The following is a 15,818-nucleotide window of genomic DNA, read 5'->3' as shown; positions in this document are numbered from 1 at the left end:
CATGTAGCATTATTTTTTTCCCCAAGTTTCAGTTTATTTATTTATTTTTTTGTCACCAAAGAAGATATTTTAGGTAGCCAACAAGTTCAGTGGGATTATTTAGTTTCATTCTTTAAAAAAATAAAAAGTCTCCTCTGCTTTCCCCCCCACCCCAAAATCTCTTTCATTTGTTTATCTTGCAGGCTTTCTGGATTTCAGCTGCCCTCATCTCTTGTCAGCACAGGTTCTATTCTGACGCTTTGTTTTACAACTGATTTTGCTGTCAGCGCCCAAGGATTCAAGGCTATCTACGAAGGTAAGATGCTATATTTTAATATGCAAAGAGATCTACAGCTTGAATGGCATGAGTACTTTCCTTGTGGATAGATTTGAATACCTAAACGTGTTTCCCAGAAAATACGTCTTATTTTCTTTTGACCCCCCCCCCCCTTCAAATAAATGCTTGGCCTTATTTTCGGGGAGGTCTTATTGTTTTTGAGGTGCAGGAAGTGGCGAGCGTGGTCACCTCATGGCTGCTATTTTCAGGGAGGGCTTATTTTCAGGGGAGGGCTTATTTTCAGGGGAGGGCTTATTTTAGCGCATGCACTCAAAAGCCCGATTGGGCTCAATATCCTGGGAAGTCTTTTTTCAGGGAAACAGGGTAAGAGAACCGGTAGAATTGTTGTGAGAATATTGAATATCTTGTTAAAACTATATTGACAATGATTGGATTGGTAGTTTTGGAATGGTTTTGGAGTTGTTTAAAAAAGAGAGTTTTCCTTAGAAGTTTAGCGGTGCAAAATACTGACCTTGTTTTATGGTTTACTTCATTTTCCAAATATCTGAAAATTTGAGTTGCAAAAATATAGGTTTAAGTCGGGTGTTATTTCTACATTCTTGTCAGAGGCAATATATACTTTCTTATGGTACAACCCTGTATGTGTGTGTCGGTGCGTATATGTGTGTGTGAGGGAAAGAGTATGGATAAATTTGTAAATCAAAACTCAAGAAATAGCCAGAAGCATCTGATAAGGAAGTAGCTTATTCCATTCATAAATAAAATGGAGAAGCAAAAAGAGAAAATAAGGCTATACTGCATGGATGCAATGTTGTATTTATTTACCTGAAAACATTAAGCTTAGTTGCATTAACACACATTTGAGTTGACCTCAATAGAATTGATTTTACATGCATAAGTTTGCTTTGTTGTAATGAAATTTCATGCATGCTTTCTCAAAAGTATTTTTTTTTAATTAAATAAACACATTTGTAGATAAAAATGCTAATAAATTCTCAGGAGGTTTTGAAAGATCAGAGAGATTCTCAATATATACCTTCTTGCAAGTAGCATGCCAAAGAAATGTCCAATTCAGAGCTGATTGTCAGGTTTTGTTTTGTGTGTGTGTGTGTGTGTGTGTGTTGTTGTTGTTGTTGTTTTGTATTTGTGCTGATAAATAAATAAAGGGAGACTAGTATAGATCTATTTCAAGCTATTTAGCTCTCATCAGCTAGCCATACCCTTACTGGAATTTGAACCTGTGCTGTATTACATCTTAGGCAGACGTCTTAGCCATTAAGCCACAGCTCCTCCTCCTTATCAGCTGAAGCCAGGGAAGAAGATATATATATCTTCTTATATGTGTGTGTGTGTGTGTGTGTGTGTGTGTGACAGATGATGGAAGCAGTTAGCTTCCTCCCATAATTGGGGCTTACCAGGGGTTGTAATATATATATATATATATATATATATATATATATATATATATATATATATATATATATATATATATATATATATATATATATATATATATATATATATATATATATATATATATATATATATATATATATATATATATATATATAAAGTCACAACCCCTGGTATGCCCAAATATGGGAGGAAGGTCACACTTCCATATATATATTATAAGGACAGTTTATAGGCTGATGAAACAAATGAAATTGAACAATATGGTAATTTTGAGAATCCAAAAAATGAATATTTCAAGCACATTTAAACTGCTGGAATTCCCTTCTTGTGGCTAAACTAAAGCAGAGTAAAAATTCTGAACTCCTTTTCCATTCTGTGCTTGTCTTTATATATTAGCATGTGGTAAACTTTAGAGATCAGTTGATTCTTGTGAAGTTCCATTCTGGAGGCAAAACTGTAGGCCATGAGTGGAATCAACTGCAAAGTGGATGAAAGCCAAATGTATTTCTCTGTTTTTCTTCTAAGTGCTTACTTTTATTCATAGTTTGCAATGCTAGAAGTGCCAAGCTCTTTGGAAGTCCTGAGCTAGCCTACCAAACTAAGGGAGAGAAATATTTGAACCTTCAAAAGAAAACACTGTTTATCTCTCACTCAATTTTCTTCTCAGCCTAAAACTACATTTTACTATTAATGCTGTAATATCACCATGGTTATAACCCTTGCATTCCAAGCAGTGGACTGGGGGTTCAAAACCTATCAGGATTGTCTTAATGACACTATTGTTCTTATACTAATCTTCCTATTTTTTCCATTTTTTTAAAATGTCCTGTGGTTGTCTATCTCATATTTTTCCCCCATCACTGAACCCAGAAGGATTTCACCCTGAGTTCTCAAAGAGCAGAACAAAAAAATACAGAAAAGCATAGGAAGCACAGGAAATAAAAATAGTATTTTTTTTTTTTAAAGCTAGATCTTGAACCATCAGTCTGATCTTTGCAATGCCAACATTGCAACCATTGAATTCTTATAGGCTTCATGGTAAATGCCTCTCTAGGAGGTAGGAGAAAGCATGGGAAGCACTGAGTGAGTTGAAAAAACTGTTCCTGTCTCTGTGAAAATGCCAAACAATTGCTGAGTTCATCCTTTGCACTCAGAATGACCTATCATGAAAAGTGTACTTTGGAAGCGAAGCAGGAAAAAAGACAGATTTGAAGTATACTAGACAGGAAAGAGTCCCTTGGAATGCTCAAAATTTTAGTGGGACGAATTTCAGGTCCGATTTGATCCCTATGGATCCCCTTCCCAGGTAAAAAAGGTAAAGGCAGCTACTGGGAAGAAGAGGGAAGAGACACATCCACAAACACTACAGTATTATTATGCCTCCTGGCCAGTGGTGGGATTCAAATTTTTCTATTACCGGTTCTGTGGGTGTAGGTTGGTTGGCGTAGCTTGATGAGCCGAGGTGGCGCAGTGGTTAAATGCAGCACTGCAGGCTACTTCAGCTGACTACAGTTCTGCAGTTCGGCTGTTCAAACCTCACCGGCTCAGGGTTAACTCAGCCTTCCATCCTTCCAAGGTGGGTAAAATGAGGACCCGGATTGTTGTTGGGGGCAATATGCTGACTCTGTAAACCTCTTAGAGAGGGCTAAAAGCCCTAGGAAGCGGTATATAAGTCTAACTGCTATTGCTATTGCTATTGATGGACTTGACGTCACTCACAGCAAGGTGGGGCAGTACCTTGCTGTGAGTGACACCAAGTTGGCCATGCCCACAAGACACCCCCCCCACCAAGCCACACCCTCAGAATTGGCAGAAAAGGCAGCTCCTGTGGCCTGTCCCTTTATGGGGGGGGGCTTCCCCCGCATCCAAGTACCTTAAAGAGGGACCACCATCTGGTTGCCTTCCACGCATCACCACTGTGATGCCGTCCCTCTGGCGCAGCAGGCTATTCTCCTGGCCAGGTCTGGCAATGGGGTGTGGCCGCACACGTGCACCGGCAGGCAATGAGGTGTATGCGCATGGCTGGCACAAAGAACAAGGTGGCAGTGGGACTTCTTCAGGCCTCTTTTTCAACCTGTGTTGTTCAGCCTGCATTTTTCAGCCTGTAGTTTTCGGTGGAGAACAACCTGCTGCGCCGGAGGGACGGCGTCACAGTAGAGTTGCTCAGAAGGCAGCTGAAAACTGCCAGTGGCTGGAGGCTTCCCAGAAAAGGCAGCTGAGCTTTGCCAGGGACCAAGGCATGGACAAAGGTGAATGAGGCGGAGGGTGATCAGGCAGCATTTGGGCAGAGGCTCTGGGGCAAGGCCAGAGCCTGGGAAGGTCAAGGCGAATGATGAGCAGGCAGAGGTTCTGGGGCATCAGGGAATGGCATGTCCCTGGCCCCAGACGGGTGAAGCACGGAGGTGATTGGCAAGGCGAGGCAATTTTCTGGGCCAAGTGGCAAAGGAAACATATATTGGGCAGGGTGGGTGGGGCAAGTGGGTGAGTGGGGGAAATGATCACCGGGCAGGGTGACCGGGCAAGCAGGGCGAGCGGCAAGCAGGCAGGGAGGGAGGGGTGAATGGTGACCGGGCGGGCATAGGCAGGGCTAGCCAAAGATGGTATTTGCTGGTTCGGCGAACCATTTAAAATTTACGCTACCAGTTTACCCAAAATAGTCCGAACCGGCTGAATACCACCTCTGCTTATGGCACTGGGTCCTTATATTTAGTGAATATTACATTAAACCTTTCAGAAAACCTGCCTTCAGGAAGGCTTTTAAAACCTGGCTGTTCCGGCAGGCCTGGGGCTGTTGACCTTATTGAAAGGTCCAGCCCCGACTAGAACAAATGTGTGTTGTGAATTTTAAATCATTTTTTATTTTCCTTTTTTTCTTTTTTCCTTCTCCTTTTGCTTTGTAAGCCGCCCAGAGTCCTGCGGGATTGGGCGGCCTATAAATTTAATAAGTAAGTAAGTAAGTAAGTAAGTAAGTAAGTAAGTAAGTAAGTAAGTAAGTAAGTAAGTAAATAAATAAATAAATAAATAAATAAATAAATAAATAAATAAATAAATAAATAAATAAATAAATAAATAAATAAAAAAGTGAGAGGGCAAAGAGTGAATGTTCAAGCAGTATAATCTCCATTCTTTCTTCTATTGTCTCAGTGGTGGGATTCAAGTAATTTAACAACCGGTTCTCTCCCCTAATGACCATCTGGGTAGGTGGGGGGGCTCGGTGGTCATGTGACTGGGTGGGTGTGGCCAACTCAAGGTCACTCAGGTCGATGAGCGCTTCGCTTCGCTTTAGCTGTTACAATGGTAATAAGGGTTAACCGGAGAGGCAGTTTCTGTAAGCAGGTCAATAAAGATTAGGCTAGAAACAACACTATAATGTTTCCTTCCTGCCTTCCTTACAGGATTAGCCCTGTAAAGTGGGGAAAAATCAAAAGGAGATTTCTTCCAACAATCGGTTCTCCGGACTACTTAGAAAGTTACCAACCGGTTCACCCGAATAGGTGCAAACTGGCTGAATCCCACCACTGTATTGTCTTTGGTACATACATCATACCTTTCTGTCGGTCTACTGGCCTACCTAATGTACAGTATCTACCGGTATCTATTTAAGCTTCTTTGTTATATGTTTACTGAAAAAGGATAATTTTTTTTTTTTTTTTTTTGTCAGATATGCAATTTCCTAGAATGCCTTTGTCCTGGTCATTTTTTTTTTTTTTAGCAATCATCTTCTTGGAATTTTACGATTCTTCTACATGAGCCAACAGTATGGTGTTATGTGTGGGTATCTCTCCACGGTTTGAAATTTTTGTTGTTCAAATGTGATACATTTCTAGGATTCAGTCATGAGGCAGGAAAGGGTTATAGGATAGATCTGCTGTTACATTTTAAATAGTTAATTAAAAAAAAAAAAAAACATTATCAGAACCGAAGAAGCTTCTTGGATGAGAAGTGAATCATCTTCAAGCAAAAACAAAGTAAGTCTCCTTTTGAAAAAAAAAAAAAAAAACACTTCTGGGTCTCCCAAACTGTGGAAGAGACGTCATATTTGAATGATTCTCTCCGAGCATTCCAAAGTCTTCTCATATTTTCATATAAAATTCCAATTTACAAATCCGTGGAATAGCCCTCATTTTACAAGATCCTATTGGCTGGATCAGTGGTCTCTCTAGAACAGAGGTTCCCAAACTTAGCAACTTTAAGTCTTAAAGTTGCTAAGTTTGGGAATCTCTGCTCTAGAAAACCCTTCTTAGCACAATGAACGTTTGGTTGCTCAGCAAAACCATGGGGCTGTTTGCCAGTTTTCAACTGTGGATCTGCTCAATGGACTCCGTTTCTGAGTTTTCTCTTGGCAGGTTTGTCCTGTGGCACATTGTGGATTCACTTAGCTGTGCAATAGGATCACACACTCGATGCCTGTGAGCATTGGCCTGTAGCTTTAGGATTTGTATTTTGAAAGGATGCTAGAAGACATCATTGCCCTTGAGCTCCTTCAGTGTCCAGCGTGGTTTGTGTTTTCCACTACAATGATCAACTAATCTCAACTTGAATTAAGCTTTGCAAAGTGAGACACACACAGGGCTGGAAATGTGTGTCACACTCTGTTTTTTTAAAAAGGACATTTTGAGAAAGAAAGGCAAAGCTGCTAGCTCTTTTCAGTCTTCTTTAATTCTTTCCATTAGCAGCTTCAGTTCTTTTGTTATCTTGATTGCTACTGGGGATTTTAAAGTGAGTGGTTTTTCTAAACACCTTCAGGAATTGTTCATTGGAATCAAACAAAAAAGCTAAAAGAAAAAAACAACAACTGTGTTTTAAGTTATAACCCCCCCTCCCTTACATAGGATCATTATTTCCTAGATTTGTTTCAGAATTGCTGCAAAGTTGGCTGGTGGATTGACTATGTACCATCAACTCAGTGTTGATTCTAAGCAACCCCATAGATACCCCTTTTCCATGATGAGAGAAGGGACATCTGTGATTAGGTGAGCCCCCAATCTGCATCCATCCCTACTTTCATTGACTTCTTATTAGTTATCCTCTTCTTCTTTTTCGTTTTATCTTTCCAACCTTTAAGGACTTCTGAAGAGAGCTGTTTTTTTCCCCATGATGTGTAAGAAATTAAAAAAAAAAAAAAATTGAGGTGGGTGAACCAGACAGCTGCTGTGTGTAGGATGTTAGACTCCTGTTTGATGTTGGTATGCCAGCAACTCTGTAGGAGTAGAGCAAATGGAGCCACTGTAGAAGCAGAGCAGAGCTTCAGCTCTAGGGTGACCAGGTGTTATGCTGGCCATGAAACAAATTCTCCCCTGGCTATAAGACTTCTTTACTAAAGTCCCCTTGAAGCACTCAGGCTACCCACGCAGCTGACAGACTTCACAAACACAAGTGGACATTAGAAGGAGACTTCATCCTTTTTCGGCAAAAGTGCCAGCAACTGAGGGAGACTTTGGCGTAGGTAACATGGCTACTGCATGAACATGAGTCTAGCTATTATACATTTGTGTGTTTGTTTCATTTCATCAAGCATGAATTAGATAACAGATATAAGTATAGACAAGATGATGAATACATGAAATGAATATGGATTCAAGGGAATATTAGAGCCGAGGTGGCGCAGTGGTTAAATGCAGCACTGCAGGCTACTTCAGCTGACTGCTAGTTCTGCAGTTCGGCTGTTCAAATCTCAGGATTGACTCAGCCTTCCATCCTTCCGAGGTGGGTAAAATGAGGACCCGGATTGTTGTTGGGGGCAATATGCTGACTCTGTAAACCGCTTAGAGAGGGCTGAAAGCCCTATGAGTCTATAAGTCTAACTGCTATTGCTATTGCTATTAGGGCAGGGACGGTAGGCCCACTGGTGCGCTTATGCATGCCCCTTAAAGACCTCTTAGGAATGGGATGAAGTCGACAGTAGGCAGTCTAAGGTTAAAGTTTTTGGGGTTTGGAGAAGAAACCACAGTGTCAGGTAGTGCGTTCCCAGCATTAACAACTATGTTACTGAAGTTAAGAGCCGAGGTGGCGCAGTGGTTAGAGTGCAGTACTGCAGGCCACTTCAGCTGACTGCTATCTGCAGTTCGGCGGTTCAAATCTCACCGGCTCAAGGTTGACTCAGCCTTCCATCCTTCCGAGGTGGGTGAAATGAGGACCCAGACTGTGGGGGCAATATGCTGACTCTGTAAACCGCTTAGAGAGGGCTGAAAGCCCTATGAAGCGGTATATAAGTCTAACTGCTATTGCTATTGCTAAGTTGTATTATCTGCAATCAAGTTTGGAGCAGTTTACCATACATTTATATCTATTATGAGCTCGTGTGTTGTTGTGGTTGAAGCTGAAGTATTTATTGACAGGTAGCAGATAATTTTATGTACTATGCTTAGGTCGAATCGAAGATGGTGAAGTTCGAAATTGTCTTAAGTCCAAAATTTCAAGTCTGGTGGCATAAGGTATTCTATTGTGAGCAAGAGGAGGGGAGGACTCTTCTCGTGAAATATCTCTAGACCCACACAATTGGTGAGTGTGGGTTCCAGACAGATGAGCTGTATTCAAGAATTGGTCTAGCAAAAGTTTTGTATGCCCTAGTTTGCAGTTCAATATTACCAGAGAGGAAGCTACACAAGATTAGGTTAACAATGTTATTGGCCACGTCCATCTTACCACAAGGTAACTGTGGGCGGCTTACAGTCATAAAAAAATGTATTTATATACTACATTAAAAGATGAATAAATTAAAACCAGCCATTCAAATCTAATGACTCATGGGGTGGGTGGGGGCAGAGTGGAGAGAGGTGGGATCTGTTGTTACTCAATCACCCCCACTGCTCTGTTTTCCCATGGGAGCCCCAAGCGGACTGATAGAGCCAGGTTTTGAGGCCCTTGTGAAAGGAAAGGAGAATTGGGGCCAGCCTCATATCGGAGGGCAATATGTTTGAGAGGGCGGGGGCAACAGCAGAGAAGGCCTTCCTCCTGGACTCTACCAGCAGGAATAGGTAGGCTGACAGGACCTCTGCTGGCATGAGTGGTATGGGCCAATCCCAGTGAGGTGAGATGGTCCCTCAAGTCGCTTGGACCCATGCAAGGGTTTATAGGTGATCACCCAACACCTTACTTTAACTCATGTATAAACTGTAATTTTCTCTCTCTCTCTCTCTCTCTCTCTCTCTCTCTATATATATATATATATATATATATATATATATATATATATATATATATATATATATATATATATATAATCTATATCTATATCATCTATATCTATATCTATATCTATATCTATATCTATATCTATATCTATATCTATATCTATATCTATATCTATATCTATATCTATATCTATATCTATATATCTATATATCTATATATCTATATCTATATCTATATCTATATCTATATCTATATCTATATCTATCTATCTATCTATCTATCTATCTATCTATCTATCTATCTATCTATCTATCTATCTATCTATCTATCTATCAAAGTCACAACCCCTGGTATGCACAAATATGGGAGGAAGGTCACACTTCCACTCTCTGTCTTTGGCTCGTCACAAGAGACCATCCAGACAGAAACCCAATATTTTTTTTTACTGTTGCCTTTTTTTGTTACATTTGTTATATTTATGCTGATAAATAAATAAAGGGAGACTAGTATAGATCTATTTCAAGCTATTTAGCTCTCATCAGCTAGCCATACCCCATGTTGGGAATCGAACCTGTGCTCTCTTGCCTCTCAGGCAGATGTGTTAACCATTGAGCTACAGAACTCGACTCCTTATCAGCCAGCCAGGGTGAGAGGTATATATTTTAAAGTCACATGGTTTGTGTAGCTCAATGGTTAACACATCTGCCTGAGAGGCAAGAGAGCACAGGTTTGATTCCATATATATGTATGTATGTATGTATGTATGTATGTATGTATGTATGTATGTATGTATGTATATGTATATATGTATATATGTATATATGTATATATGTATATATGTATATATGTATATATGTATATATGTATATATGTATATATGTATATGTATATATGTATATATGTATATATGTATATATGTATATATGTATATATGTATATATGTATATATGTATATATGTATATATGTATATATGTATATATGTATATATGTATATATGTATATATGTATATATGTATATATGTATATATATATAGTGTCAGATATTCAAATCCAGGTTCAAATCCCAGTAAGGGTATGGCTAGCTGATGAGAGCTAAATAGCTTGAAATAGATCTATACTACTCTCCCTTTATTTATTTATCAGCATAAATATAAAACACACACACACACACACACACACACATTAAATTGATATATATATATATATATATATATATATATATATATATATATATATATATATATATATATATATATATATATATATATATATATACACATATATACACACAAATATATTGTATATACCCCCCCGAGCTCCTTAATGGTCTTTTAAGTCTTCGGTGCTTCCGTGCACGCACATGGCACATATAGCACCTGCATGATGCTCCGCTGAGCAGCTGGAGCATCGCAGTGGCTCACAGAAGTGATAAGATGCGTGTGCACACTATGTGTATGTGCGCACATACTGTATGCATACATGTGTATGCCTCCAGGCCCTTTCCAACCATACCGGTTGCAACGGAATCCGGAACCCACCACTGATATAAACGTTTTGAGCTTTTGCATTTAATGAATCCATGAATCGGGGGAAGGATGAAGGATGAAATCACTGACTTCACCACCATACTCGGTGTTGTATGCAACCTAGTTCCATCCAAGTTCAGCCTGGTTTGCCATGCTGATACTTAGTTACTTACCTACCTACCTTCCTATCTACCTACCTACCTACCTACCTACCTACCTACCTACCTACCTACCTAGCTATTTACTTACTAAATTTGTGTGCTGCCTGACTTCTAATGACTCTAGGCAGCTCACAGGTAAAAACATTTTTAAAAGGATACAATCAGGAACAACAATGAGGAATGAAAGACTGCCAACTCTGTTCTGTGATGTATTTGTACATTGTTTTACAAGTAGACAAGCTCCGAAATTCTAAAACCTTATTCTCGCCAACTAAAATCTCACTTGGGACATGTTGCAATTATTTTGATCACACGAGCAATCTTAACTTTCAGACATTTGTACAATGCTGCTTAAAGCTTCTGAACTCCAATTTATTTATTACAGATCGAAAGACTCCTACTGAAAAACACTGATGTTAATAATTCATGGATTGTCATGGCCTTTGCATTTTTATCCAAAGTGCTTTGGCACTGATTTCAATGAAGATTCCCCCACAAAAATAATAATAATATATTGTCTATATCAACAATATGAACATTGATAGAATTCACAATTCATGAACCCTGCATTGCTTGGAAGTGGTAGACAGATACAAATGGGCAAATCAATTATAGACTGGGGGAAAAAAATATTGAAAATACTTTATGCATTATGCATTATAAAAGGATAATATACCATGCCAGTTCAATGAACAGGCCTTGCCTCTTACTTTATTTATTACTATCATATTGCCATGCCAGTGGACACAGCCTTGAGTCACTGGTCCAAAGTAAAATGTTACATATTACATTTTGCAGCATCAGATTTACTTCTTATTTGCAATTATTTAATTAAAGTGGCAAGATAAATAAATATACAGGTAGTTCTCGACTTATGACCACAACTGAGTCCCAAATTTTAGTTGCTAAGTGGGACATTTGTTCAATCTTTTATATCTATTCATTTCTAATGTTCCAAGTTATTAGAAACCTCTGATCTCAAAGTAAGAATTATTGCTTGTGTTGTTGCCTTTGTTTTTCTATTGGAATTTCCCTACGACAATGGGCAGTTTAAAAAAAAAAATGTGAAAAATAAATAAATAACAAACTAGGTATGACATTTCTTCCCCTCCTCTTTCTCACAGGGATCCAGTTTATCTAGACTAGTGAAGATAAAGCACTTGAATTCTTTCCTCCTGCTTCCTCCCAGTCTGTGTTTTTCCCTTCCTATCTCAAATGTGCATTTTTCTCAAATCACATTTAAATAAAAGCAATGGGAGATAGGAATGCTTTGAACTAGGCTATCAAATCCCCCGATTCCATATCATAGATTTGGTCCCCTTTGGAATTGCTTGCCCTTGCTTCCTTTTCAGCTGCTCAGTGTATCTTTACATTAACATTCAGTTTCTGCCAACAACACTATCCTCAGTTCTCATTTATCTCAGTGATGCCCCAAACTAACAGTGCATTACTACTGATGAATAAATATCTAACTCCCTTATTATTATTGCTAAGATTTAGCAATCACTTTAAATATGCTAAACATGTTGCATTTTAATACATCTCCTATTGCTCTGAATACTTTAGCTATATAGTTTGAAATGGGTAAAGAAAGGGATGATAGCTAGAACTAGGTATTCTGGTGATCTCCCAGTTTAGGTTCCAGGAACCTTTCACTTTAAATTTCTACTTCATTAACATGTATTTTATAGATAATCTGGAAAAAAAAACATTGTTGTATATATGTATGTATGTATGTATGTATGTATGTGTGTGTATGTATGTATGTATGTGTGTGTGTGTGTGTGTATATATATATATACACACACACACACACACAATATATATATATATATATATATATATATATATATATATATATATATATATATATATATATATATATATATATATATATATATATAGTGTCCACTTTGAATTGCATACCTACCTTTAAATTGTTATTTTCCCTAGCAAAAATTAACAGAAATAGGAGCAATTTGCAGGATGATAGGTCAGATTGGAGAATATGGCCTCCGTGTGAAAATCCAACATCTAAAATGGGAAGCAATCACTGAATTCATGTGTGCGATATCATAATTAACATAATTGTTCCTGGGAACAAGACAGTGATTAGGACAGTAATTTTAATACACCCAAAAACTGTTTCCCCATAGATTTTTGCACCAACATTAGAGCAGCTGCTGTTCTAGAACAACTTCTGTTGTTAGAACTTTTTTTTTTTTAAATGTATAGTTTGCTCTGTTAGAGACTACAAAAGATGACAGAGAAAATATCTGCAGTGCCATAAAGTGATGATTTATGAGGTGTCATTGTAAATTTGTTTAGAACAGATTACGGACAACTGTTATGGCAATGATTTGCAATTGCACTGTGTCCCCATATAAATGAGAAACTTAAGAAGAAATAAAACTTTTGACAAAAGGATTACAACTCAAGGGCATGGCAACATGAATGTGATTTATTATTATTTTTTTTCCTAAATGGGGAATTGTTTGTTTATCGTATCCAAAATAGAACTTTGCAAAACATGTAAAGCTCAGTCTTGGTTTTATCGGTAACTCATGAAGCCTATTCTGAAGCTGTTTGGAACATCCCTCGCCAAAGTATTGGGGAGTGTGGGGAATGGCTGTACTTAATCCATTCCATTACATTCCAATCCATTCCAATCCATTCCAATCCATTCAATTCCATTCCAATCCATTCCATTCCAATCCATTCCAATCCATTCCATTCCAATCCATTCCAATCCATTCCAATCCATTCCATTCCATTCCATTCCAATCCATTCCATTCCAATCCATTCCATTCCATTCCAATACATTCCAATCCATTCCAATCCATTCCAATCCATTCCAATCCATTCCAATCCATTCCATTCCAATCCATTCCAATCCAATTCATTCCAATCCATTTCAATCCATTCCATTCCAATCCAATCCAATTGATGTTATTAAATCATGCATTTTCAGGCACAAGAAACCAGGAATGAGGATAGAAGCCCTATGAATTTATTCCATGCAACCTATACATAAGAATCTGGTTTATTAACAGTCAGTGCAAAATAGCACCAGATAAGAGTCAGTGGACTTCAAGGGGGCTGGGCATAGGTCTCTTTCGGGGCATATAGGAACTCCAGACTCATGATGTGGTTGACTCTGCCCTCAAGGTCAAGCCTGGCTATCTCCTACTTGTATTAGATGATTTTAACAGACTTTATTGTTTGATTTTGATTTTGATTTGATTTTGATTTTATTAAACTTGTATGCCGTCGGTTAAGAGCCTCCAACGCCGCTGAGTTCCAAGCAGCGACCAAAGCCTCAACCAGACTGTGGACAAGAGTTTCAGGTATAACACCAAGCGCCGTCTGAAAGCCCAGGGGGTCCATAAGGCGCCTGGGGTGGAACCACCTAATCGGTTCCTTCTCCCTACAGTGGGGGATTGGTCTCCAAAAGTCAAGCCTCAGCAGGAAGTGGTCCGACCATGACAGGGGCAAGATCTCAATACCCCTCAAACCAAGATCACAACTCCACTGCTCTGAGAGAAATACGAGGTCGAGCATGTGACACGCTGAGTGAGTCGGGCCCCAAATTACTTGGGTCAAGCCCATGGCTGTCATGGAAGCCATGAACTCCTGCACTCCATCAGAGTGCTCACCGAGCGAAGGCAAATTGAAATCCCCCAGCACCATAAGCCTGGGGAACTCAACTGCCAGTTTGCAAATAGAAGTGAACTGTAGTATTTATTTATTATTTTTATCCTTCCTTTATTATTCTTACAAATAATTTAAGGCAGTGAACAGTAAATATGAATCTTAAAAAATGCTGACTGCAGAATTTTTACTGATGGACAGCATAATGAAAGTACGTTAGTGGTGGTGGGGGAAGCAATGAAGGAGAAAATAGCAATCATGTAGGAATAGCACTTAAACATATAGTCAACATTTATTTATGTATTTAATTAAACTTATACACCACCAGTTCCCACCAATTGACTATAGAGATTCACAGCAAAAATATAAAACATCCACAGTAAGGAACGCTAACCCCCCTCTCCCCACACCCCCCATGATAACAGGATTCAAACAAATCCTGCATTAAAGCTTGAACGGTGAGTTGAAAAATAAAATATTTAAAATATTTAAGACAAGAAACATTTTAAAAAAAATAAACCAAAACTAGCCTTACACTTAGAAAAGACTTACAGCAAATTAGATCAAATGTCTTTAGTTGTTTCCTGAATGCTTTGGGGGGCAGACGAGGGAGAGAGAGGCTGATATCAGTGGGGAAGGATCTTCTAAGACAGCATTGGTGAATATTTTTCTCCTTGGGTACCAAAAATACGTGCATGCTTGCTATTGCATGCACTTGTGTGCCCATCCTCATAATTTAATGCCTCCCCGTGCCATGCTCCCTGCACATTACTGTAACGCGCCCTACATGGGGCTGCCCTTGAAGAGTGTTCAAAGACTTCAGCTAGTCCAGAACACAGCCGCACGAGCGATCGTGGGTGCACCCAGGTACACCCACATTACACCTATCCTCCGCGAGCTGCACTGGCTACCCATTAGCCTCCGGACTCGCTTCAAGGTGCTAGTCGTTACTTATAAAGCCCTACATGGCATCAGACCTGGGTACCTGAGAGACTGCCTCCTGCTGATTACCTCCCATAGACTGATCAGATCACACAGACTAGGCCTCCTCCGGATCCCATCTACCAGCCAATGTCGGCTGGCGACTTCCCGGGGGAGAGCCTTCTCCGTTGCAGCTCCAGCCCTCTGGAACGAGCTCCCCGTGGAGATCCGGATCCTTACTACTCTCCCGGCCTTCTGCAAAGCCACTAAGATCTGGCTGCTCCGGCAGGCTGGGGGGGCTGTTGAAATAGCCAGCCCCACGGTAACTATGAATGTTGTGTATTTTAAATTGTTGTTTGTCTATTTGTCTATTTATCCCCTTCCCTTGTTTATTGGAAGCCGCCCGGAGTCCTTCGGGAGTGGGCGGCATACAAGACCAATAAAATACAAAATACAAATACATGCACATGTGACCCCTCCCACTGCCCCACGCATGGGCACACAGCTTTCTTGGAACCATTTTCAGACTTCCGGTGGGTTTGGTAGGTCCATTTTTCACCCTCCCCAGGCTCCAGAGGCTTTCTAAGAGCCCCGGGAAGGCGAAAAACGGCCAAACACACAAACCAGAAGTTTGGGAATGGACTTTTTCTCTTTCGATGAACAGCCCAACGCGGAAACCCAAAGTCCATTCCTGAACTTCCAGTTTGCGTCTTGGGCGGTTTTTCGCCGC

The 15,818-nt window shown here is 39.5% G+C and overlaps 1 protein-coding gene across 1 annotated transcript in view; it reads left to right on the top strand.

Moving 5' to 3' along the window:
* Nucleotides 1–15,818, top strand: part of CSMD1 (CUB and Sushi multiple domains 1) — a 982,247-nt gene that overhangs the window by 114,332 nt on the left and 852,097 nt on the right. Inside the window, exon 3 of the mRNA XM_032215147.1 lies at nt 183–295. Coding sequence (XP_032071038.1) covers nt 183–295 — 113 coding nt within the window. The remainder of the gene's footprint in view (nt 1–182; nt 296–15,818) is intronic.

The sequence above is a fragment of the Thamnophis elegans genome, chromosome 4 (genome assembly GCF_009769535.1).
Source record: "Thamnophis elegans isolate rThaEle1 chromosome 4, rThaEle1.pri, whole genome shotgun sequence".
Classification (NCBI taxonomy): Eukaryota; Metazoa; Chordata; class Lepidosauria; order Squamata; family Colubridae; genus Thamnophis; species Thamnophis elegans.
This window is presented reverse-complemented; position numbering and strand designations above follow the sequence as displayed.